The sequence below is a fragment of the Cynocephalus volans genome, chromosome 7 (assembly GCF_027409185.1).
Source record: "Cynocephalus volans isolate mCynVol1 chromosome 7, mCynVol1.pri, whole genome shotgun sequence".
NCBI lineage: Eukaryota > Metazoa > Chordata > Mammalia > Dermoptera > Cynocephalidae > Cynocephalus > Cynocephalus volans.
Genome location: NC_084466.1, coordinates 133,561,623 through 133,586,621, shown reverse-complemented (window position 1 = coordinate 133,586,621; position 24,999 = coordinate 133,561,623). Strand labels below are relative to the sequence as shown.

Genomic DNA, 24,999 nt, shown 5'->3' with positions numbered 1-24,999 from the left:
CTCTGCAAATGCTAGCACAAACACAAGCATACCTAAAACCCAATTATATTAAAATGGCTCCAGTCTGGTCTAGGCTGGGCTGATTTCTAACCCACAAATAATTTAGAGGGAGGGGCTTTCTGCCAGAGTGGTAAGTAGATCTGGGACTTTAACTAGTGCTGGGGGTGAGATGGGGTATGGGGGAGGGCAGGAGGACAGGAGAGGGCTCACAGGGACTGTGGCCACCCAAGCAGACTCCAAAGGGAGTTGTTTTTCAAGGAAAGGTAATGCCACCAACACCAAGTTCAGTCCTAAGCTAGTTCCAAGTGAGCTAACTGGCCATCCCTATATAGGGATCCAAACCCGTGGCCTTGGTGTTATCAGCACCGCACTCTCCTGAGTGAGCCACAGGCCAGCCCCCTGTTTAATTCTTTTAAAATAAGGTGAAGTTTCCAGCAGGAACCAGCAAATCACCAAAAGTGAAAATGGAGGAGCAAGGGCCGGCCCGTAGCTCACTTGGAAGAGTGCAGTGCTGATTACAACAAGGCCACGGGTTCGGATCCCTATATAGGGATGGCCGGTTTGCTCACTTGGGAGAGCGTGGTGATGACAACACCAAGTCAAGGGTTAAGATCCCCTTATTGGTCATCTTTATATAGGGATTAAAAAAAGAATTAAAGGGGGAAAATTATACAAGAGATCTGCAGGATATTAAGGGTGATATTCTCTGCAAAGAAACACAACAGACTGTCATAGCTCCAGGCACCTAATTTAATTTCCTTTGGGAGTTAAACCTTAGAAGCGTGGATTGAACAAACAGGCCCTGTTCTTTGTATATTTCAGACCTGGAGCTGAGAATGTTAACAGATCTTATCAACAGGACACTGGAGATAGACAGCTATGGTGGAGCTGCTCCTGGGAGCTCTCATGAGTAACAGACTCGCCCTTGTGATGCAACTGTGGGAAAAGTCTGTGCAGTTCTGGGGCTGGGTACTCCTGAAGCTCACTGGGTCCCCATGGAGCTGCCTGGCTCTGCCACAAATAATAATGGCAATGGTTATGAGAATGACAGTAATAATGGCCAATAGCAGGAGTGGTTCCCCCCACCCCCATCACCATGTGCCAGGCACTGTGCTAAGTGCTCGACCTGTATCATTTCATTGAATCCTTATGGCGTTCCTGCAAGGGAGGTAACTATCATCCCCTCTCTGCAGATGTAGGTGCCAAGAGGAGACAAGTCTCCTGGACATTAGAAGAAGAGCAACATGACCTTGTGGTAGTAGAGGATGCTCTTTTCCCATCTGGGGAGAATAGCCCAACTCTAGAAGCCTGTATATTCAGGGCTGACTCCTCTCTCTTTCCTGTGATGAGGGAAGTGAAGGTGGCTTTGGCTTTTCCAATGGCCTGGAAAACCAGTCCCAACCCCAATCAGCCACACATCTCCTGGCCACTTGCTCAGCTCAAGAGGCCAGGAACCCTGAACATCACAGATTGCAGCTGCTAAGAAACCAGGTTGACCAACTGGAAAAGAAGGCAAACAATACCCAGAGATGGTTTCTAAGTGGGAACAGTGGGACAGATTTCCAGGTTGGGCTGCTAAATACATACATTTCAATAGTTACTCTAGGGCTGGCTGGTTAGCTCACTTGGGAGATTGTGGTGCTGTTAACACCAAAGTCAAGGGTTCAGATCCCCTCACCGGCTAGCCACCAAAACAAAAAATAAAACAAAACAAAGAAATAGTTCTTCTAACCCAGAAAATAGCAATAGAGATAATGATGATGATGATGATAACAGCACTCGCTGATATTTGCACTCACCAAGAGCCGGGCATAAAACGTGTTTGTGCACAAACAGCCCCTGGAGAGAGGAGACCCTCTAGTGAGAGAGGAAGACCCCAACCAATCTGAGTAGTGCACTCCCCTGGGAAGCTTTGAAAATATGAAGATGCTAAGCCCCATCCAGACCTCCCAAATCAGAATAACCTAGGGCAAAGCCAAGGCACATGCATTTTTAATTCTTTTGATCTTTGGCAGCTGGCTGGTATGGGGATCTGAACCCTTGACCTTGGTGGTTACAACGTGGTGCTCTACCCAACCAACAGGCCAGCTGTGAAATTTGATTTTCTTTTTTCATGCAGGGGTGATTGGCTGGTATAAGGATCCGAACCCTTGACTTTGGTGTTATCAGCACCACACTGTCCCAAGTGAGGTAACCAGTCAGCCCTCATCTGCATTTTTATTATTTTTTTCTTTATTTATTTATGTGTTTTTTGGTTTTGTTTTTTCCTTTTTTTTTCACCTGCATTTTTACAAGGCACCCCAAGAGATCTTGGTGAAGGTAGTATTGGGAAATACACAGGCCCAGAGGCCCCCTACTCCCCACTGCCCACTTTTGGCTGGGGGGGGGGCTTAGAATCTAGGCCAGCAGCTTACTATGGGGTCCTACTGGGTGCCTTAACAAGCCTGGCTGGTTGGTGGTGAAGGAGAATTGTCAACAATCTCCCAATTCCCCAGGCCCCAGAAAGTTCCAGAAGGAACTCGAAAAGTGATCTTTCATCAGTGCTGCAAGCAGGAGCCCAGCTGCTGCAGATCTGACGCCAATTCAAATGTCTGTGGTCACTGATATTTCAGAGTCTGCAAAGAGCGCTGACAATGACCACTCCTTCGCCTTGGTAAGACAATCCACACTTTGTCCAGGCATTATTTGCTCTTCATGTTGACACGTTGTTCTTGCTATCCAACAAGTTTGGCTTTCTTTTCCCTCTTTTTCCTTCTCTCAGGGAAGGAAATGTGTTGTTTACAGTGGTAGGGCCTGCCAAGGAGCTGCTCTGGCAGCCACGATGGCAGTGGAGGAGGCAGGGATGAGGAAGTGGCAGGCCTATCTGTGCCCCCACCCTGCTACTCAACAGGCCAGATAAAAGCCAGAAAACAGCAGCTCAGGGACAGAGGTATGTGTGTTTGCTGGCAGGTAGCACAGTGGGGGCCAGTGAGGCTTCGCTCATTTCCTGTTCTCTGTGGGTGATGAGAAGTTGGCTTTGGGGGCCAGATGTAGGCTCAGACTCCCACTTGGCTGTTGGCCGCTGGGGACACAGCAGGGCATCACAGTCCTCTCCTGCAAAGGAGGGTACTTCCCCAGGCACATTGCAAGGCTTTAAACCTTAATGAGCATCCCCCTGGACAAAGGTCTGTGGGACAGCCCAAGCAAAGGGTCTCCAGGGAGAACAGGTGTGGCCAGGTTCACCAGTGGAAGGAGAAACAGTAGAGGCACCAAAGGCGAACTGTCCAGGGCCTGGGCCAGGTATTCCCAAGCCATCTTCCAAACAACATTCAAATGGTGGATGGGAACTGGAGAATGCAAGGGCTTGTCCAGAAGAGAGTGGTGGGTTAGCTGCTGGGCTGTGGGAAACCTCAGCAGAGATTCCCCGAGCCTGGCTTGGAGCGGCAAAGACCACTTGGAACAGCTACTGGGTGTCTTCCCAAGCTTGGGGCCTCTCATCAGAGCTGGGAGGGAATGGCTGGAACTGGGGGCTCCACCTGGGCAAGCTGTCAGACACCACACAGCTGACAAAGCACTGCAGGGCCTAAAAAAATATTCTCATATTTGGTGATGTGACCCCTATGTGACTTCTGGGACTGAGACTTCTCCCCCATCAGAGCAACCCTGGGTGGGGATGGATGAAAAATTCAACTGTGGGCCAGGCTCCTGCTCAGAAGACTAATAGCCCAGTGTTGACAGGCTCAAAGGAGAGAGGCTGGTTAAAGCCACTGGGATGTGAGAACGCTGGGGGAAGGAGGTAAAGGAGAGGACTATGGCAGGCCTCCCACCCAGGGTCTGAAGATCCTCCTGCAAAGCTCTGGAGCTGGCTGATAGGCTTTACAATCTAAACAAGGATGAGAACAAACAGCACATGGTAGGGCAGATGCAGTCAAGGTGTCATTCTCCAGAAAGTGAAAAATCTGTGGGACTGGAGCTAGATTTGTGCCTCTCCAGCTCCTCCTTTATAAAGCAGGGAGTATCCACTGCACTCCACCTGGCATTGCAGATGCCCTGCTTTTCTGTGTACTGGGGCCTTGACTTTCTTGAGAGATGGGGGAAGGTAGGCAGGTACTGGCTCAGGAGTAGGAGGAGGGGAGGCCTGTCTGGAGCTGTTCCACAAGCTCCAGAAAGGGGCTCAGTTTCCCTAACCTTCCACCTTTTCCTCTCAGCCTCTCCTCTGTCACTCTTCCCCCATGCAGGGTGTCTTTGCCATGCCTTTCCCCTTAGAGATAACAGGCCTGGGCTGGTAGCCAGAACAAGGTGCCAAGACCGGGAGTAAGGGCTTCCGAGGCTGTTGAAGGCTGATGCAAGAAAGTCATCTCGGCCCCTCCCAATTTAGCTGAGACCATCATAAAGAGGTGAAGCTTCAGCTAAGAGAACAAAAGTCCTGGGTCTGCTGCATTCAGCTCTTTCCCTTTCCTCTTGGCACACAGGCCCAAGAGACACCCCCAAACCCTGGGAGTGGGAGCAAGACATGCCTGAAGGGAGCAAGGGCTGGCCACTCTGTGTGGGGGTCTCCCTCCTGAGGGGCCTGGGGCCCTTCTTGGCCCAATGGAGTAGGCCCTCACTGGTGACTGTGAGTCTAACCTCAGGCTCCAGGAGGTCCTGCAGACTCCTGGGGAGACAGACAGCCCCAGAGGGAGACCTAGAGGCCCACAAGTAATTACAAGCCCAGGTTCCCACAAGCTAGGGAGCTGTCTATGACCACAGTGGCAGGACCCTAAAGGGGAGGGCAGGCTGGCAGCCAGATGCAGAAAATGCTGACTATTTGCTGGGAGGCAGGAGGGCTAGTGTGGGTGTTGGCTCCACACTGAGAATCCAGCTCGGGGGAGGGTCAGAGGGTTTCCCAGGGCTCCTTGGAAAGGGCCTGAGAAACCCCTCAGTGATCAAGGGTGTGTGCTTGGGGAGCGGGGCCTCAGCCAGCCTTCCCAGGAGCTCTCCTGTGAGCTGGCCCCCGTGGTGGACCACACTAATGAGCCCATAACACAGGCCTTTGATTAAGCAGCTCCCAACACAGCAACTTTATTGAAACATGCCGAGGCCAGCAGCTCGTTCCCACCGCTCCCCGGTTTCCCAGGCAACAGCCCATGGGAGGGGACTGTGTGCTGGGAGGCAGCGGTGCTGAGTGCTCAAGCTCACTGAGGGCTGCCAGGGAGGTAAGGGGGTGTGGCGCTGGGAGCAGCAACACCAGCAGCGGGGGGTGGGGGGGTGGGTAAGGGCCTTGGAGTTGGAGGTGAGTCTGGAAGGCTTTAGGGGGACTGAGGGGCAACATTACGTCTGCTGAGTCCTCTGGGGGCCAAGGTTCCTGGGCTGCTGAAAATTAGAGATGCTGACCACCTTTCCTTAGGGCAGGAAGACGTTCCAAGGGGTAATAGCAGAACTCCAAGGACAGGTTCAGAGTTGAGGATGTGAAATGTAACTGGGTAGAATTTCTTCTTGAGTTTGGGGAGAACCCGGTCCCTACTTTCCCAAGAAAACGTGCTTGAACCTTTAATACACACACATGCTGTCTGAGGATACTTCTGCCGAGATCTGTCAGCACTGTCATCTACTAGGAATGGTGACCTGTGAACTCTCAGGCTGGGGTCTCTTGCACAGACACCTCCCACCTTCCTATTATCTCTGCCCAGGAGAGAGGACTGCTCCCTTCCTGTCCTCCGCAGAGGCAGCCATGGCAGCCTGGGACATGGCTGGAGGGTAGGGGGTGGGGGGAGGCCCTTTCCACTTGTGCTGGGCTAATTTCAAATGTTACACTTCAGAGCTTTTGCTACAGTAACTACCAACACCACATGGACACAAATCTAATGTTACCAAGTGGGACTTTTAAAATGTATTTATAACTTTATGGTTCAAAGTAATTTTGTTATGAAACAATGTAATAACAACAGTGGAAAAAGGCAAGATAATTTATGGAACACAATATCCCTAAAGCATCAGCTTCCATTTCTACCCTCGGCTTAGTCTGGGGAGTGTGGTTGGTGTCCTTTGTTTGCTGTTTGTTTTAATTAAGGGTTAGTATTTTGGTGGTGGGGGTGGGGGGCTGGCCTGAGGAAGGAGAAATTCTGCTGTAAGCAGACACACAGGCACAAAACGCATGCTCGCATTGAGAGTATATACGCTTCGCTGACCCCTGAGACTGGGTTAAACCCATGAAATCTGCATAAATTCTCTTCCCCTCGACTGTGATCCTCCCGTGCTCCCTCCAACATACCACAAACAAGGCATGGTCACCTTCTGGATTGGGGTCAGGTTCCCTTTCCTGGTACTCCTGAGAGGAGGAAGGTAAAGTGTTCATTCCGCCCCCACCCCCAACAAACAAAAGTCAATAAAGGATGTCATAATACACTTGCAAGTGTGGCGGACCAGGCTGAGCACTTGTTAGAGACCTGAGACAGGACAGAGGCTGGAAGGAGGCCTATGACTCGTAGGCCCCAGCACCCTGCTTGGTATGAGCTCTGAAGCTTGCTACCACCAGGAGAGCAAGGGAGGGACAAAGTGTTCCTGCTCAGAAAAGCTGGGTTTCCATCAGGAGGAACGAGGAAGCCATTAGATTGGGGGTGGTAGTGTTAATTGGCTCCAGCCTTTGAGGCCTGCCCATCCCAGCCCCAGGGTCCAGGCACATGTACCCACTTTCTGTGAATTCTGGGGGGATGTCCATCTAGCCACCAGAGCATGGCTTCCACACAGCCTCCCATCTTGCTTCATCCTCAGTTTCCTGTGCCTTGGTTTATCCAGGGTGCAGAAAGTCTCACATCCCTCAAACCTGGATTTCCACAGCATACAGAAGAACTACCAATGACCAGGGCCTGCAGAGTTCTCACTTGTGTCTCAGGGGATGGGGGAGAAGGTCAGGAAGCGCTCCCAGAGCTGCTGGTATAGGCTGCAGCATCCACACTCCACACATAGACCTCAGGCCCTGGATCCAAGACGCAGCTCATATCCAGCCCCTCAGGAAGGGGTGCCACCAAGAGCTACCAAGGGAGGGGAGGGAGGAAAATGGAAATGCCTATGGAAAGAAGGTGGGGAGAAGAAAAAGAGCCTTCTCACTTGTAACCAGGGTCCATGAGCTGCATAAGGATGCTCCTCAGTGGCAAAGGCACCTTCCACTCCGGTGGAGACAAACGTGATGGCCATGTCACCTGTGATACTTTTATATGTAAAGTGCCGTCCATGCAGGAGCCTGCCCCTGGAGGTGGGAACATGGAGACAGTGAAGAGCTGGGTCTGGAAACAGCCCCAAGCACAGCAGGCCTGCCCAAGGCTCTGGGACGATAGGGGCTATGCTCGTGGAGACAGGGTGCCTGGCTAAAGCCCCTCTGACTGCCCACCTGCCCACTAACTGGAGATTGCAGCCAAACGTGTTCATTTCAACATCTTCAAAGAGAAGCCTTTCTCACTAGTTCACTAATGTCATCCTTCCAAAGTGCTCAAAGCTGGCAGAGACAACTCTAGAGGAGAGTTCAAAGGCCCTGTAGATAGTGGAGTCTACCTCCCCTCGTGTACTAGAGAGGAGAATGAGGCCAGAGAGGGGAGTCAGCAATGTGTCCAAGATCATGCCCAGAGCTAAGAGTGGGGTTGCATTCCCCTTTGTGTGGGGCGTGGAGGGACGATGGCATAGCTTTCACAGCAGGACACTTCACAGTGTCCAGGGCAGAATCTTCACCTGCTTCTGGGCTTTCCCATAACATTTAAATGGCAGGCCCAAAGGCCACAAGCACATCTTTGAAAAAAATGCTGAAGCCAAGTGGGGTCACTCTGAGGGAGTCACAAGAAGTCACGGTTAAGCCCCAGTCTGGAAATACACCTGGGGGGAGGGCAAGTGGGGGCGACCGATGGGGCAGAGATGCCGGTCAGAAAAGGGAGCTAAACCTGCTCTGCTTTCTCAGATCAACCCTCCTCCAGGCTAGAGGCCCGGAGCCTGCGCTGGAGAAGTAGCGGGGGAGGAAATGGCGGGGGACCTGGCAGTGGCCCTGCCACGTCCTGTTCACTCTGACCACTTGCTATCTTTGCCCTACTCCCCAGGGTGGGTGGCCAAGGCTGGTTGCCCTCCAAACTCCTTCCCCAGCCTCCAGGGACAGTGGGGAGGGTCCTGACTGTGCAACCCCTCCTTCTGTGGTACTGTTCTCTGAGTTTAGAGTTATTCTTGTTGCTTCCTCTGCTACAGAGTGAGGGTGGAAACTTGGAGGGCTGTGGAGGAAGCCAGCTGCAACAGAGTCAGCCCAATGCAGCATCCCAAGCAGAGAGCTGAATTCTGGCCACAGGGCTGGGTTTCTGGCACTGTGGACAGCAGCAGCAGAGACACAGCTGGGCTTCCTGGTCCAAGGAGTCTGCTGGACTGGTCACTGGGTTTGAAGAACTGAGTGTTTTGCACGGGAAAAATAGAAAGCATGAGAAAATAGAGCCCAACCCACCAGAACCCTCACCCTGATAACCCAGTGCAGCTGTCCCCTGGCTTTGGCCTTGTAGGATGGCTGGGCGCACTTGAGATTCCCTTGGTCACTGAACCTTCGTAAGGGGAGCAGGGCTGAGAGAAAATTCTCTGGAAAAAGGAGAGTTCTTTGGCACCTATTCCCCGTGGGTTCTCAGACTCTGAAACTTGTAAATGTCTGCTGTCAACCAAGCAGTTAGACTAAAAACATGGGACTATATGGTCACTGTTCTGGGCCCACTGGGGGCTGCCATTGCTCTAGGCTAGACAACAGATGCAGAGAAGAGAGCCCCTTTCCAGGGACAATCTACAGGGCCAACTGGCCCTCATTGCTCACAGACTTCTCACCACCAAGGCTGGCCAGAGGCTTGGGTAAGGAGAATACTCTATGGCCAGTGACAGGGGGGGCCACTGGCTGGTTCAGAGACCACAAAGTCCCACACAAGCCCAAGGTGGAGCTGCCAGAGGAGTTCTGCTCCCTCCCCCAGCTCCGGACTCTGCCTAGGCATGTGGGCTACTGACGGAGAAGCAAGCACAGGCCTGGTGGCTCCTTGAGGGCTCTGGAGGATGAATGTTGGGGGAAGGTGGTTAGGAAGGCTCTAAAGTGCCCCCTGGAGGCCAAGCTGGGTGCTGTGGAGCTGAACTGAGTAGCGGGTTGTCTCAGCTCACCTTAGGCAGAGAGGAATGAGGGCTCCTGATTCCTGGTTGAATTTGAGATGTACACTCTCCAGCTGCCGCGTGCGGATCAGCTCATGGGGAATAATGGCCGTGGAGCTGTCACTTTCTAGGCTGTCTTTGCGGCTCCTGTAAAGCAAGCACAAGGTAAAAACCACAGGGAGGAGCAAGATGGGAGTCTCTGGCTGGGTTCCTGAATAATAATGACAATAATGGTGTTTGGTGATAATGATAACAACAGCTGCCATTCACTATATGCTTGCCAAGTGCCATCCACTGTGCCAAGCACTTCTCACTGATTGGGTACTCCCTACAACGCCCCATGAGGTGGATACAGATAAGGAACTGGGGATCAGGGAGGCTAAGTAACTTTTCCAGGTTGCATAGCCAATGAGTGAGTGGAGCTGGGATTTGGTCTCAGGTAGGTCTGGTTCACTATGTTTACTAAGTCACTATGTTCACTAACTCACTATGTTAAGGCTCATGCCACAGAGGCTTGTTTTCCCCTGTGACATCATCAGGAGCTTCTGAGAGCCCTTCCTTTCTTGTCCTGGAGCCTCAGATCCCTGACTTTCCTGGGCGGGCGTGGCAGAGCACCAGAAGACACAGCTCCAAGAGCTTCAGTCCAATTGACCCTGAAAAGGCTCTGAGACACACACTCCTGCCAGTTGCCAGGAGTGCAGTGACATACACACCCTTCATCTAACCAGGAAATGATACCATCCTCCCCAAGGGGGTAGGAGCCAGGCTCTTAGGAGTCACACCAGTGGGCTTGGCTGGGAAGAAACACTGGGCCCCCACCCTGCTGGAGGCCTGTGCCAGATTCCTCCCGATTGTAGCCCTGACCACAGTGAGCCGTCACTGCTGCCTCACACACCCTCCTGCCCTGTTCCACACCAACAGCTTGTCCCACAGCTGGGCTGCAGGGTCCCTTTGCAGTCTAAAATTTGCTCTTTCAAATTTAGCTGTCCCCACTGACAACCTCTCAAATCTGCCTCAGCCAGAAATGAGCCCCACTGATCCCATTCAAAAGGCCGGATCCTAGTTTGGGCTGTGAATCTCATAACAATTCCCTAAGTGTCGATCAAAATGCTGGGTGAAAAGCTTGAGTTATTTATCATTCAAGTGGCAGGCAGGAGTCACCCAGGATGTCTGGGCCTGACAGCTGGACAGCCACTGAGGGGCAGGCCTAGGTGCCTCACACAGTGGGGGGCCGAGTGCTGGGGCCTGTGGCCAGTGAGGCACCCTGACAGGCAGGGCATCTTCCCAGGAGACGGGTCACCTTGGACAGCAAGGGGCTGCCGAGGTAGTGTTTAGAAACACTCCGAGGCAATGGGGACTGTTCCCACCAGCTGCTCTTCTCCTCCTTGTGAGGATCTACCCCCGATTTGACTGCTTTTTCACAAAGAAGTCCCTTCCTCTGGTGCCCCAAAGCCAACTCTGAAACTGCCTTCCCCCCTGGTTTCTCTTTGGCAAACCCTTTCTCAAGACCTCTGAAGGAGACAAACCCTATGGCCAAGAGGGTCATGGTATTTCAGAACTGGAAGAAATTCTGAGGTTGTTTAATCGACCTCTTTCCTTTACAAAAGAGAGCCAAGGCCACAGAGCTGGTCTGTGGCAGGCCAGCGTGGGAACCTCGGACTTCTGACCAAATTCCTTTCCCTTCCCCAGGGGCTGCTACGCTTCCCTTCTGAAGAGGCAACACCAGACACCACATCTGAGCCAGGTACCACTCACAGCTGAGGGCTGAGAGGTGATATGGGGGTGCTCTCAGGGTGCAAATGAGGGCAGAACTCAGGAAATAACAGCAGCCCACATTTGCTAAGCCCTTATTCTGCACTAGGCCCTTGGCTGAGTCCACAGGGTCACTCCCTGAATCCTCACAGCAAGCACCCAGGTTGGCTCTATTGTTAACCTTCTTTTACAGATGAGGTAACTGAGGCTCAGACAGGGGAGGTGACAAGGCTAAAGTGAGTTGAAGTGGAAGAGTCAGGGTGTAACTCTCAGTCACTGCCCCATGCCATCTCTGTGAACAGGTTCCCACAACCATGTTCCTGAAAGGGGCTGAGGCCTGGCCTGCCCAGGCGGGGCCTGCTAGAGTATCCCAGTCTCTCTGGCGCAGGAAAAATGCTGATGAATAGAATGGGAGGTAGGGTGGGGGCTGGTAGAGAAGAATCAACAGCACACAGGGCTAGAGATGTCTCAAGCTGGAGGGAAAAATAAATTGTTGAAAGTCAGTTAAAGTCACCTTGGTAACTGCCACAACATTCACCAAGAACGAGGACATCAAACCCATTGCAAACAGCTTTAAAGAAATGGAAAAGAACTTAATCATCTGAAGAATTAATGTGACAAGTGCCCACATTTACACCTCCCACCAACCTTCAATCATTTGAAAACGTACTTTAATCTTTTAAGAGAAAAAAAAAATTGCAAAATGCTAGATCTGCAGTCCTAGAGTTTGGGTATTTCCGGCATGCTGCTTCAATAGAAACGCGGCTGCTCCACACACACACACACACACACACACAGGAGCCCAGCTTTTTGCTGATTTGTTTTTTCTGGACATCGATGCAGAAGCATGAATTATTTGTGTGGGCTGGGTGAGGTATTAAATCTGCAGCTGACACAGGTTTGCAATGTTTTGCATGGTTGTCAGCTTAATCTTAGTCATAAAAAAATAAGTAGTGTGCTCGGCAGCATGGCCTAATTTTTCAGCTGGGCTGTTTTCTCCCTGAGTTCCCAGTGGAGGTGAAGGCAGAGCTTTAGGGGCTAGAAGGGAGGGGCTCCCAGGAAGGCATGGCCCATACCCACTGGGGACTGTTAAGGGCATGGGGCCAGGGGCATACTCCAGGAAACAGAGTGGCTAACAGCATAGGTTCTGGGTTTGAGTCCTATATGACCTTGGGCAAATGACTTAACCTCTCTCTAATCTTCAGTATTCTCTTGATGGGAGTAAGTAACTATAAGGTCATTACAGGGATTAAATGACATGACCCATGTGAGTCATCTAATAGTGACTGGGATGTAGTAGGTGCTCAAAATATATCTGATGATGGGCCGAGCCTGTGGCGCACTCGGGAGGGTGCGGCGCTGGGAGCGCGGCGACGCTCCCAGCGGCCGCAGGTTCGGATCCTATATAGGAATGGCCGGTGCACTCACTGGCTGAGTGCCGGTCACGAAAAAGAAAAAAAAAAAATATATATATATCTGATGAATGCATCAAAGTGTTGATGTTAGCTGGCTGCCTCTAAAAGTCTATCTGCTCCCCCTGCAAGAATGTCGATGGCTTAATAAAAGCTTGTTTGCCTTTATCCTGAAACCAACTGCCACTGGCCAGGTCACTTCCCCTGCTGAGTGAAGGTCCTTGCCCTGAGCTTGAGAGAGGGGACTTCTGAGATGGGGCTTGAAAGGGCTCCTGACTCCTTGAGTGGAAGCTGTGGGTCCTGGTCAACCTCTGGTACCCTGAGAGGGCCCAACTACAGGCCAACGAAAACCCTGGAGGCCTTTGTTCCACTGAAGGAGGCATTGGAAGGGCCATTTTCTTTCTGCAGAGCACAATCTGCCTTCCTCCAATTCTCAAAGCACTGGTCCTCAAGCCGCTCAGTAGTTCAATCCATCTTCTCATGACAGCCTTTTGAATCCCTGAGGCTGCTCTCACATCCCATCAACACTTTCTTTTTCTAGTATCTGTGGCCCCAACTTTCAACTATATTCTTGATGAGGTTTTGAAATCCTTCATCCATTCAAGTCACCCTCCTTTAGACTCATTCTAGCTTGTCATGTCTGGAAGCGAAGTGTCATGTGTGGAAATAAATACAGTGTGTGGTCTAACCAGTGCAGCTCACAGAGGGACTATGATCTCTCTTGTTTGGGACACTTTATTTCCATTATATCTGTCATCAAATTGTCCATTGCTTGTAACTGCATCATACTACCAACTCATACCACACTCCCTCTGTCAACAAAATTTCCCTCAAGCTTTCTCCCATGGGCTGCCCTTAGACTATTTTCCCTCATCTAGCATGTACTGTTGATTATTTGAAGCTAAGAGCAGAACTCTGCATTATCTGGCTAGTGTTTCAGGCAGTTTGGATATTTCTGAAATCTGACTCTGGCATCCATTATACTGGCATTCCTTCCTGACTTCACATCACTGACAAAACTGATAAACTCACCAGCGATGTTCTCATTACAGGCTTTGATTAACCAGTGAGCAGGACAGGTCTAGGCAGACAGGCTGACAGACTGACATCATTACTCTTTGGATATGCTCATCTAACCAATTATAAACCAACTCAACCTTCCCATCACCAAGCCCCTCCTCACCCTCCTGAATGCTCTCTGGACATTTCTTTCTTGCCTATAATGATGGCAGAACATTCTCAAATGTCTTGCTAAACCCTGCCTATATAAGGTCCATGGGACTTCCTTTGTCTACCAAGCAGGTATGCATTTCTAAAAAGGCCGTGAGGGTGGTCTGGCAAGCCTGACTCTCAGGTCAGGGCTCACTGTTTCCCTTAGAGTGTTCGCAGCCTTTTTGCTGAATAATCTAGTCTAGAATTTCCCATGAGACTGACACCAAGCTCACTAGTCTAGAGGGTGAAAGATTCTTTTTGCATCTGAAACTTCTGAATGCTTCCAGTCTGCCAACACCTCTCCTCCTATTCCCTCAAAGATTGCTGACACCAGCTTCATGAATCTCATCTGACAATTCTCCTGGGGCTCTGGGGCACAAATACGTGTGGCCCAGGAGATCTGAAAGCATGGCTTCAATCCTCTCATCAGTGCCTGTGTGACCCTGCCTAGCCTGATAACCACTTGTTCTGAAATGGAGGCACAACAGAACTCAAGTAAAGTTTGCTTTCCCTCTGCCACTGATGAATGTTTCTCTGTCCAAACAATGGGGCCTAGGTTTCTTCTTCTTGTTGTTTCAAAGAGAAGTACAACAATAAAGTCCTTTTTGCTGGTCATAGCACTTTTCTGTAAGATTCAGTTCTTCTTAAGTTTCAGCTTTTCTCGACCTGTTCTTTAAAGTCTGTACTGGTATAATACGCTTCTCTTCCCAGCATTTGTTCAAATTCTTCCAAAAATCTGAGTTGTGTGAAGGATTCTCTACATACCTATACTGGTCCCTGGAGGTATATAACTCCTTTTAGTTTTCAGCAGTCTTACCCGTTGATTCCCCACTACTCACAAAAATAGTATGAAGAGATACTTTTATTTGAGCACAGACTATGGTGCTGGATCCTATGCTAAAACCTTTATATACTTTGCTTCCTTTCATTTTCATAGCAACCCTATAAATAGGCATTATTTTCTCCATTTTACATTTTACAGATGAAGAAACTGAAACTCAGAGACGTAAATAACTAGCCAAAGGTCACGCAATAAGCAAATAAAGAGCCGAGACAAAACCCCAGGTCTTCCTGATGCCAGCTAAAACGTAGCCATACTATTTCTCCTAAGAAACTCCCGTCCCTTTTGTGTTTTGTTTGTTTGTTGTTTGATGGATAGCCGGTTCAGAGATCAAACCCCAGACCTTTTGGTTATCAGTATCATGCTCTAACCAACTTAGCTAACCAGCCAGCCCTTTTGAGTGGTATTTCCTTCTGGGGTCCGGGCCATGAAGACACATTTATTTTTTCCTTGAACTCTTAAAAGAACTGCCTTATTGGAAGTTAAGGCAGGGCTTCCCAAAGAGTATTCAATGAAATTTTAATTTAAGAGGAGCTTCTAGAAAAACAGGTACAGCAAGGGCTGGATGTAATAGACTGCACCTCAGATTAGAGAGTCACAAAATGTTTGCACTCCGAGGACTACAAAGAGAAAATGAACTGGTATAATTTTGTGTTAGCCAGCATTTTCCAACTTTAGTTGGAGAACACCTTTTTCACTTAATACACAACAAACCCCCCTGAAAGGCTGTAGGGACATCCTCTGGGGACCACTGGCCAGGGTTTCCCCTCCTGAACTCTGCGCTGCCCAAGCTGCTCTCTCCCAAGGCTCTGTCAGTGCTGCTTCATCATATCTGACTCCTTGGTCAGAATGAGGTTGGCAGGTGAGTACCCTCATCATCTCCTTTATCCCTGCAACAGACGCTTTCCAGGAGGCATGTCAGATGGCTCTCCGCTTCTAACCTTCCATTCTGAGCCCGATGCCAGGGAAGCTGAAGTTCCCTGGGGCTTCTCTTGGTGCCAGTTCTGCACTTTTTACCTGGAATGTGTTATCCTTTCTTTTCACTGGGCAGGACAAGCTGTTACAACTCACACAGTATCACTTCTTTGATTTTTTTTACTTTTTTCTTTTCTTTTAAAGTTTAAAGAATCAAATGATTCCATAAGATTCATTACAACAGTCAGCAGTCTTTCCACTCCCCCTCCTCAGAGACAACCACTGTCAACTCTGTTAGTTGATTCTTTTGGTATTGTCCATGATTTCTAATATACTTTATTTCTAATTCCTGGTATTTCCTTTTTGGGCTTTTACTTATTGATTCCCCACTATGGAAGACGAGGTTTTAGCTCTCTTTCATCCCACCCTCCCACCTTCCCATCTTCCCAAGAAAATTGTGTCATAAGTTTGTGCAGATCAGTATTAAGTGTTTACATTATTATGACTCTACCAATGCTATTTATGGCTGAGCCATGTAGTATACAATGATTACTTTTCTTTTTGTCATAATTTTATATTTTCCTTGGATTTAAGAACTGTCTTGGTATTCTATGTGTTTATCACCAATTCAATTAGGATTACTACTACCAATAGTCTATACAACATCCTCCCAAGACATTCAAATATATCAGGCATTTATTAATTTCATCTTCTTAAAGACATTTCTCCAGAAGATCCTTCCAGCCTACTCCCCTCTATTGCTGCTGCACAGCTGTAATCTGGGATCGCTCTTTACCTTCACCCTGTGCTTCTCCTGGCCTCTTTCTCATGTTGGATCCCAGTTCCTATACCTCATATATCTTTCCCACTCATTTTGATGGAGCATATCCACTTGCAGATTTCACTTTACTTTTTAGTATGCTTTTCTCAGCCAGATGGTCTCCTCTGACCTGCCACCTTTATAGGTTTCCAGGCAAACTAAAATAACAACTTTCCTCTGTGCACTGGTGCGTAGACTTCCAAGGCCTTCTTTCTAGTTATTTTTTTCCTGTGAATTAGCAGGTACTTCCTCCACGTTTATCCTCTTTTATAAGCAGTATACAGTGGTGAAGAGGCCCAGGCCTGGAGTCAAGTGACCCAAGATTCAAATTCCAGCTGAAACTAATTTCTAGCAGTTTGACTCTGGGATAAGCATATAATCTATCTGAGCCTCAGTGTTCTAATTTGCAAAATGGGGACAATAGCAGCCCACAACACAGGGCCTACCATGGTCACAGACCAGCCCCCAAACTGAAAAGTCTTAACTGTCCCACTTCAGCCAAAAAGTATTGGTCATATTATCCTATCAATGGCAGCAAGAGTGGGAAGAAAAGCTGCACCACTGAGAGTCCCTTTAGCTATAATCCCAGTCCTGTGACAGTCATGACGTCTTCACTGGCCACAAGACTTGGGGCCTTCTCCTTAGGGAATGCCAGGAACAGGAACCAGGGCATCAGGGTTGGCAACTATTCAGAAGTGAAATAGGGGCTGGCTTGTGGCTCACTTGGGAGAGTGTGGTGCTGATAACACCAAGGCCACAAGTTTGAATCCCTATATAGGGATGGCTGGTTAGCTCACTTGGGAGAGCATGGTACTGACAACACCAAGTCAAGGGTTAAGATCCTCTTACCGGTCATCTTTTTTTAAAAAAAAGAAGTGAAATAGATCTGGCCTGCTGAGCTCAGCCCAACCTCTGGCTTCTGCCTCACGCCTGGGAGATTGTTCCTTTTGCTTTCTGATTGCTGACGAAAGCTCTGAACTTTCCAGAGAAGAACCACTTGCAGGTCTCCCTTCATGGCAGGAATGGGACAGGGTGTGGGTGTGGGGTGGAGGGGGACCAGCTCACTTCCAGTTACTGTTAAGCACAAGGCTGTATCACCCAGTGATTCTGACAAATTCCCTGAGAGGGACAATACCAGGAGCAGAAGGCCACAAAAGATTATTGATAAACACCAATAACCAAATGCAATATTTTCATTGCATACATCCTAAAGATGGAATGTGATGGAATGGTGGGACAGAGTGTGCCTGAAGAAGACAGGGTGAGTAAAACCAATGTGAAGGTTAGGGGATTCTCTAATTAACTTTTTTTTTTTTTTTTTTTTTTTAAAAGATGACCGGTAAGGGGATCTTAACCCTTGTCTTGGTGTTGTCAGCACCACGCTCAGCCAGTGAGCAAACCGGCCATCCCTATATGGGATCCGAACCCGTGGCCTTGGTGTTACCAGCAGCGCACTCTCCCGAGTGAGCCACGGGCTGGCCCCCTCTAATTAACTATTAACCAGGGACCTCCATCCACAGCCTTGCCCTCTGACTTGGGTGGGAAGTTAGGACCCCTGCTTTCCTGAATGAGCCTGCTCTAGCCAGAGCCCCTGGCTTTCCTTTTTCTGAGATATTGAGTCATTTCCTCCCTCCAGCTCTTACCTTTGAGCCTTCCTTTTCCCTCCCCTGTAGAAGTGACTCACTGCTGAAGTGTTGGGTGACAGTGAGGATCAAGGATGGACGATAAAAATACTCCTGATTGTGCAACTCAAGGATGGGGGATGCAGCTTTTGGACTGAGAATTCAAAGCGCTAATGAGGAACTCCGAAGTTGGGGTGTTAACAATGGCCATGGCTTCATTTCTATGGGGAAGTGGAGCAAAGAACAGAGTAAAAACAGAAGTTTACCCATGCCAGATAGGCAGTGGAGCCCCTTGTTCTGCCCTTTTTAAATGTGCATTTAAAAATAAATAAATAAATAAATAAATAAATGTGCATTTTTCAGAAAGGCAGGCAAAGGCACTTAGTACGACAACATGGATCACAGTGAGGCAGGTAAAAAGGAGAACGCTAGCCCAGGAAGCAGGGAGCAGAGAGACCTGGGCCCTTCTTCCCATTGGTCCTGCACAGTCTGCTGGAGTCCCTGACAGCAGGGCCATTTCTTTCTGGGTTTTCTTTCCAGTGCAAACAATTGTGCTTCCCCAGTATGGGAGTGGTGAGGGAAACCGATGTGACAGAGTATGCTCCCGGCTGGCCACTGCACTGACACAAGAGACCCCTCAGAGTAGGGTTACCCAACACTGCCCTGCATGCAAATGACACCAGCAATAGCCCAGCTGTTTTCCCAGATGGAAACTCACCTTCCTTCACCCAAATTCACTGGTAGGTTGGATGCAAACGAGATATTTTCTTCCTCTAATTAATCTTCATGGACCTCATAGGTTAAGCAAAACAAAATTTTCTCTAAAAGATGACCCCCTGGCCAGGTTACAAGCTATTCAAGATGGGAATTAGAGGCAGCAAAGTCCCCTCATCAAAAAGGCCAAACAGATGGAAGCAGAGACACTCATAAAAGTAGAAAAAAATCTATGTGTGTACGTGTGAGTGTGTGTGTGTGTGTGTGTGTGTTGAACGGGGGGTTTTGTAGATGAGAACGTCAAAATAGGAGAGTTTGTGCTACAAAACCTTAATTCTCCAAGAAATTACAGCCAAAACAAAAAACAAACAAACAAACAAAAAAACACCTTAAAAGCTGCTGTTGCAATTCCAGAAGACGGAGAAACTTGGCTCAACAATGATAGTGAGTTTGCTTTTTAGAGGTGCCTCAATAACAAAGTCCTTCTTGCACAGTCAGGAACCTTCCACCTTCAACACATGTGCACACATGCATGAGCCCTGCCCCTTTCTGGGAGGGTACATGACCCAGAGACCTCCCTGAAGGCCCCCCCCCCCCCCCCCCCCCCCCCCCCCCGACATCAGTCAGTGAGTCACTCGTCCAGGGAGGAGGAGGGCCTGGAATACTGATGCAGGTTCCCTTCGAATCTAAGCAACAGTCATAGAAATGCAAATACGATGCACCTGACCACATACACCTTCAGAGTCACTGTGGAGAGTCTGGGAAGCTAAGGCCACACTCCGTACAACAGTCCACATATGACCAGGTGACCTCAGACAGAAACAAAGCCCAGTGACTTTTCTCCCTCCAGGTCCCTACACATGTTGGCAGCGCAGTCTTAAAGCCAGCCTGTCCTCATGTGGCACAAAGGAATTGCTTCCCAAACTCACCCAAGCACGCGGTGGGAAGAGAGGCGCCAGTAAGCCGAAGGAGGCTTTTCTCAACTGATCATCTTGGGAAAAGCCAGATACAAATTTCAGGGCTGGAATGCAAGGGTTGTGAAACGCCGAAGAAGCCCCAAAGAGGGCCAAAGACTCTCCTTCCGGGAAGGCAGTGGGAGGAGGGCTGGCAACGGGAGAGTGGGAGAAGAGCAGGTTACCCAGGGGGGCCTGCTTTTCTGGGAAGCAGGAAATAAGGAGAAATCCCCTAGCTTTGAGGTGGCAGAGGGGCCAGAGATAGGGTGTTTTTATTTCTGTCCATGAAGAAAACAAGACCTTGTGTCAAAAAGTATTTCTGGTATAAATGAGCCAATTATGACACAGCTCATTATTTCTGGGTTTTGGAATCACCGAGGCTGATGGCATGTCCTCCCTAGAGTTAAATAAGCACAGTGTCTAACATGGGGCTTTAGCCTTGTTCTCGGTGTCATGTGAGAGATCCCTATTCATGCCACAACTAGTTATATGAGTTCCACCAATGAGGGTCATTATTATCTCAGAGACACACAGTTTTGTGTGTCCCTCAAGGGTCCCTGAAAATGGAGAAGGAACATCACACCAGTTTTCAAGGCTAATATATTGCCTTAAGCTCTATCCCTTTTTATACTTGGACAAGTTACTTATTAGTCTCTCTGTACCTCAGTTTCCTCATCTGTAAAAGGGGTATATATAAAATTATCTATTTCACAGAATGGCTATGAGAATGAATTAAGTTACTGCGGGTATAAAGCACTTGGAAATGCTACCCTGCACACACCAAGCACTACGTTAAGTGTCAGCTCCTAATGAGGTGTGAAAAGAACAAGTGCCGGATCCCAAGCAGGCCAGAACTCAGCTGCTAACACCCAAGCTTCATCAGCTGTTCTGAACCTCTGATCAATCTCTGTGGCTTCCTCAGACCATATACAGACCTACAAAGACCCATGCATCACAGCTCTCCGGCCCAGAAATACTGGCAACAGGGAAATCAGACACGCAGACACAATAAGGCCTGTGCTGGTTGCACCTCCACAGGGAGAGGAGCAAACTCTGGTGCCAGCACATTTTGGGTCGGCTTTCTCAGTCGCTATCCATGTGGTTTATCTGAAACAGGGTCAGGTCCCAGAGTGGGCAGCACTGATATTACATCGTTCTTGCTAATCTGAACTGAGTCTATCATCATCGATCCTAAGATAACAGGAAGCCAGAGTCTGAGAAACTGGAGGGGTGTGTTGGAGAATTTTCCTGGCAAAGGAGGAGGAGGAACCATTTCTCAACCAATTGTTAACAATTTGGTAACCAGCACTGAGAACCTCAGAGGAGATGTCCTGATTCCCCCTAGACTGCAGATTCTGGGCACTTGAGCTGCAGGGAGGGGAGATGACCCCAGAGGGTTGGCACCTCTGATCTATTCCCACCCATCTCTGTATCTTGGCCAACTCAGGCCAAAGGGTGAAGGCTGCAGCCTCTTTGCCTTGTCTATGTATGGCCCTCAGACCAGAACCGATGCCCCACTGCCCAGTCAAGGTGTGGGCTTATATGTACATAGAGGACCTCAGAGCCTTCTGCCCCCTTGCGATGTCTGGGGTTTCAGCAGCCGGAAGTATGCCCAAGACAGGAAATGAGATCTCATGCCTGTCTCAGATATATAAGACAGCAAGTGGGTGACCTCTTCAGGAATCCCTGCCCTTATGCCCAGAAACCCTAGCCTTACAGAGGCAGGAGGACCATCTGGACTGAGATTGTCTCCAAGTTATAGGCAATCTATTAGAAACATTAAGCCTACAAGTACCTCTTGCCTCCCACCTCAGTGCTGAGGCCCAGAGTGAGAAGCCAAGCTCAGGGCATAGGAAGGAATATAGCCCCGGGACAGGGTCCAGACTCATAGGTGGAGAGCTTCCAGATGCCCCACAACCCAGCTTAGCCATCTGCTGCTGCCAGGGGAAGATCATGGTGTCCCAAGCCAGCTGCTTCAGGGAAACTGGCTGGAGAAACCCACTGGCTGGAGTTGAAAGCCGCTCAGAAGTGGCAGTGGAAGCTTCTCTAGACTCTTGCCACAGAGCTCAACTCTCTGGATGGCAGTTTCATCAGGTGAGCCATCTTGGGCATCCCCGTTCCCACAATAACTCTCCCAACTCCACCATCTGCTCCCAGGATGCAGCCACAACCTTTACAAGCCTGGCCTCCCTTGTTCCATCCCCTTCAGCTCCTTTCCCTGCTTGTTAAAATTCTAGGGCACCTTCAAGGCCCATCTCATGTTCTTCCTCCTCCAAGATGCCCTTCCTGGCTACTCCAGATCACGCTGACCTGTTTTTTGTGCAGTGCACTGAATCACTACCATTTCCAGGGATCATGGATCAGCAATTGGAGCTAGAATCCAAGGCAGCAGCCATTGCTAACAAATTGCATCTACAGCAGACCCATGTCAGCTAATTGTTTCACTCATGCTCCCCAAAAGGAAGAGTTTGTGCACCCCGATGACCCCCTGGGCCCTGATCTTGCCACATAGCAAGTGTGTAATAAAGACTTCTTAGAAGAAAGATGGATCACCCTGGTCTTGCAGGATTAGTCGACCTCCCTTTTAGCCCAAGGCACAGCAATTTCCTCCCTGGCAGGCAAGGTTCCTGCTCTGGGCTGCCAGCTCCCAGGCATCCCCTGCCAGCAGCTATTCCCTAGAGCTGCCCTGGGACTAAGGGCAGAGGGGGCTGCCCAGCTCCAGCCCTGCCCACCACTTGTCCCCTGTAAGAGGAAGAGAGGTGGGCAGGAAGCGGATCTGACCTCTGGGTTGGCCACAATCTCTCCCAAGGGCTATAGGGGCCCCTGGACAGGCAGCAGAGGCCTGCAAAGGACTTCCTTTCCCTGGGGCCAGGAAAGGGAGGCAGGAAGAAGGGCCTCAGCAGCAGGCGTCCAGTATGAGGCTGGCTAGACAGGGAGGCCCCCAGGGTTGCAGCTATCAGCCGGAGACCAGGCTCCAGGAAGGAAGGAAGGAAGGGCAACTCTGGCTGAGGCCAAGATAAGGAGGGAACTGTGCTCAGCACAATGGGCTCCCACAAGGCTGGGAGGCCCCAAGTCAGATTTTGCCCCAACCTGGCCTCCCGTCTGTTCACACAGCCCATGTAAATATTTACTGATGTTTACATTCACAGTCCACTGGGTCCCCTCTGAGGCCTTTTCCTATGAAACATCTGTGTGCCCCAGACCATGCCAGCCCTTAAGCCCAGAGACCCTCATCCAGGAAGGGCTATGGGCATTGTTCTCTCTCATTCAATCCACAGAGACAGGCTCTTCAGGACAAAACTGTCCTCTCATCCCACCCCTGGGATACTGGGGAACTTACGGGGCCCGTTCATGGGTAAGGCCGTTCTGCCGCTGAGGGTTGATTGGCGGAAGGACAGGTTTGCTGTTGATCTCGAGTCCTCTCCTCAGGGTCTCCCGTATCTGTTCTGTGTCTGCAACAACAGCACCAAGTTGCCAGATGGCTCTTTGGGCTCCCAGCACCCCCCACCCTGCCTTGAAACCTGGCTCAGCAGAAGTGCTGGGGAAAAGCCACCATGCTGGCCAGTCCTGAGGCCGCTCTGGGCACGCAGACATGAGAGCTGAGTGAGCATGGACTGGGACGAGATGGGACAGATGAGGCACAGTGCTCTCAGGCTCGGGGTCTGAAGAACATCACTGTGGAAGACAAGGGGAAGCCTCTGCACTTCAGAAGAGTGCTCTCCACTGTCCTTTTCCTTCCTGTGTCACAAGCCCGAGGTTTACCCTTAACACGGCACCAGACAGTGTCTAGCTGACAAGGCCTTTGCCACTGCCCCAGACCACCCAGGGATTCTGCTGCTGAAATGGATGTTGGTAAGGGCCACAAGTGCCCTGCCATGAACAGGCAGTTGCCTTGTACACATGTTTTTGGGTTCTGGGTGGTCAGCTAGTGTCTGGCCCTGCCACCCCTTCCCCTTGGACCTGGGTCAGTGGATTGCTGACATCATCTCCCCATCTCAGCCTATCCCAGAGAACTCTGACTCTCTGTGGAGCTGGCAAGGGCCAAGAGGTGAGAAAGTAGTCCCTTGGAGGGATTATTTCTTTGCAAGGTGCTTTACCAGGGGATGAAGCTTACTAATCTGGTCCCCTTTATGGATTTTGATCTAAGATTTACCTCTGCAAACTGTAAACCTATACGAAAAAGCAAATTAATATTAACTGTTCAAAGGGTGAGTTTAGAGTGGGGAAGAGATGATTACTAACTTTTCTAACTGTTTGACTTGTTATAATGACATGAATTTTATGACTTTTTAAAGTAATTTTTTAAGAATAGCCAATAATAATTGAAATTTTTTTTTTTTTTTTTTTTTTTTTTAAAGATAACCGGTAAGGGGATCTTAACCCTTGACTTGGTGTTGTCAGCACCAAGCTCACCCAGTGAGCAAACCGGCCATCCCTATATGGGATCCGAACCCATGGCCTTGGTGTTATCAGCACCACACTCTCCCGAGTGAGCCACAGGCCGGCCCAATAATTGAAATTTTGGACATGGCTATGAATCCCACCTTCAACCACCTCTTTTGTCAAAAGCAACCAAATAATTCTAATTACTGTATGCTCTCTCTTTGAACCTCCTATAATCTTGGCACACCATCAGAACAAGGAGAAAGGAAAGAAAGGGTCAAATATTTGCACTAGGGTTTTTTTTCAGAAAGAAAAAACTTTTACAAGTGTTATTACATATGTAGGTATTTTGTTCAGGACTGTAAGCATCCTATACTTCAAAAAATGTGAAAAGATGGAGGAATAGAGAAAGGAAGTAGACAAAGAGGCTGTAATCACATGTACATGAAAATGGCTGCTTTTCCTTTGGTATAAGCTAGGGACATCCTTTGCTAAAAACCACCACTGTTACTGTAGCCAAGACTACCATAGGGAGCTTCCAACAAGAGAACCATGTCCTCCTTCCCCAAGACCACACCTGGAACACAGGTGGGTACAAGGTGCCCTGCCCCCAGCCTCTTACACTGTATCTGTAAGACAGTGGGGCAGGGGTTGTTTGCAAGCTGGCCTTACACTCAGGTCTCTCTCATGCAAGGCCAGAGTGATCCTCAGATCTGGCATGGTCTTCAGACCAGAGCTGGGCCCTGTGTCAATTCTGTGGGTGGCCAATGCTTGTTCTTTTGCACTTGGGTGGACTATGGACTTTTCCTGTAACTGTTCCATGGCTTCCACTCACCTCCATGACCTCAGATTACAAGGGGCAAATCTACAACACAATGGGCCCTGCTGGTGGTGCATTTGAAATACACACAGGAAACAGCTAGAAATGGGTCAATAAAGTGCCTTTAATTCCATCCTGCAAGAAGACTTCACTTGCTGTTTAAATCAGGCCAGGACTATTGAATGTTCTATTTTGGTTAGAGACCCATCCTAGATAGCCTGAAAACCAGGCCTGGGGAAAAGGAAGGAAGAGGCTGGGTGGTGGCTCCCACCTTTGCCAGAGAGCCGCCGGGGCTGTGTGCCGATGCAGATGCTCCGGCTGTCCTCGTCATCCTCAGGGGGCCGGCTCAAGTCGTCCCAAGCACACTTGGCACTGACACCACTCAGGTTGGAGCCGTCTGTCTCGATGCCTTTGTCAACTCTCTCCTGCTTGAAAAGAACCAAAGAGCCAGAG

The 24,999-nt window shown here is 49.5% G+C and overlaps 1 protein-coding gene across 4 annotated transcripts in view; it reads right to left on the bottom strand.

The window, feature by feature from the left end:
* Window positions 1-24,999, bottom strand: part of SUFU (SUFU negative regulator of hedgehog signaling) — a 107,073-nt gene that overhangs the window by 8,131 nt on the left and 73,943 nt on the right. For 2 of the 4 annotated variants that reach the window (XM_063102828.1, XM_063102826.1), the window contains exons 7-10: window positions 24,818-24,974; window positions 22,684-22,795; window positions 9,115-9,249; window positions 7,066-7,204 (exon numbers count right to left, since the gene is read on the bottom strand). In XM_063102828.1, coding sequence (XP_062958898.1) covers window positions 7,066-7,204; window positions 9,115-9,249; window positions 22,684-22,795; window positions 24,818-24,974 — 543 coding nt within the window. The remainder of the gene's footprint in view (window positions 1-7,065; window positions 7,205-9,114; window positions 9,250-22,683; window positions 22,796-24,817; window positions 24,975-24,999) is intronic. The other 2 variants (XM_063102830.1, XM_063102827.1) reach the window with 1 other exon arrangement.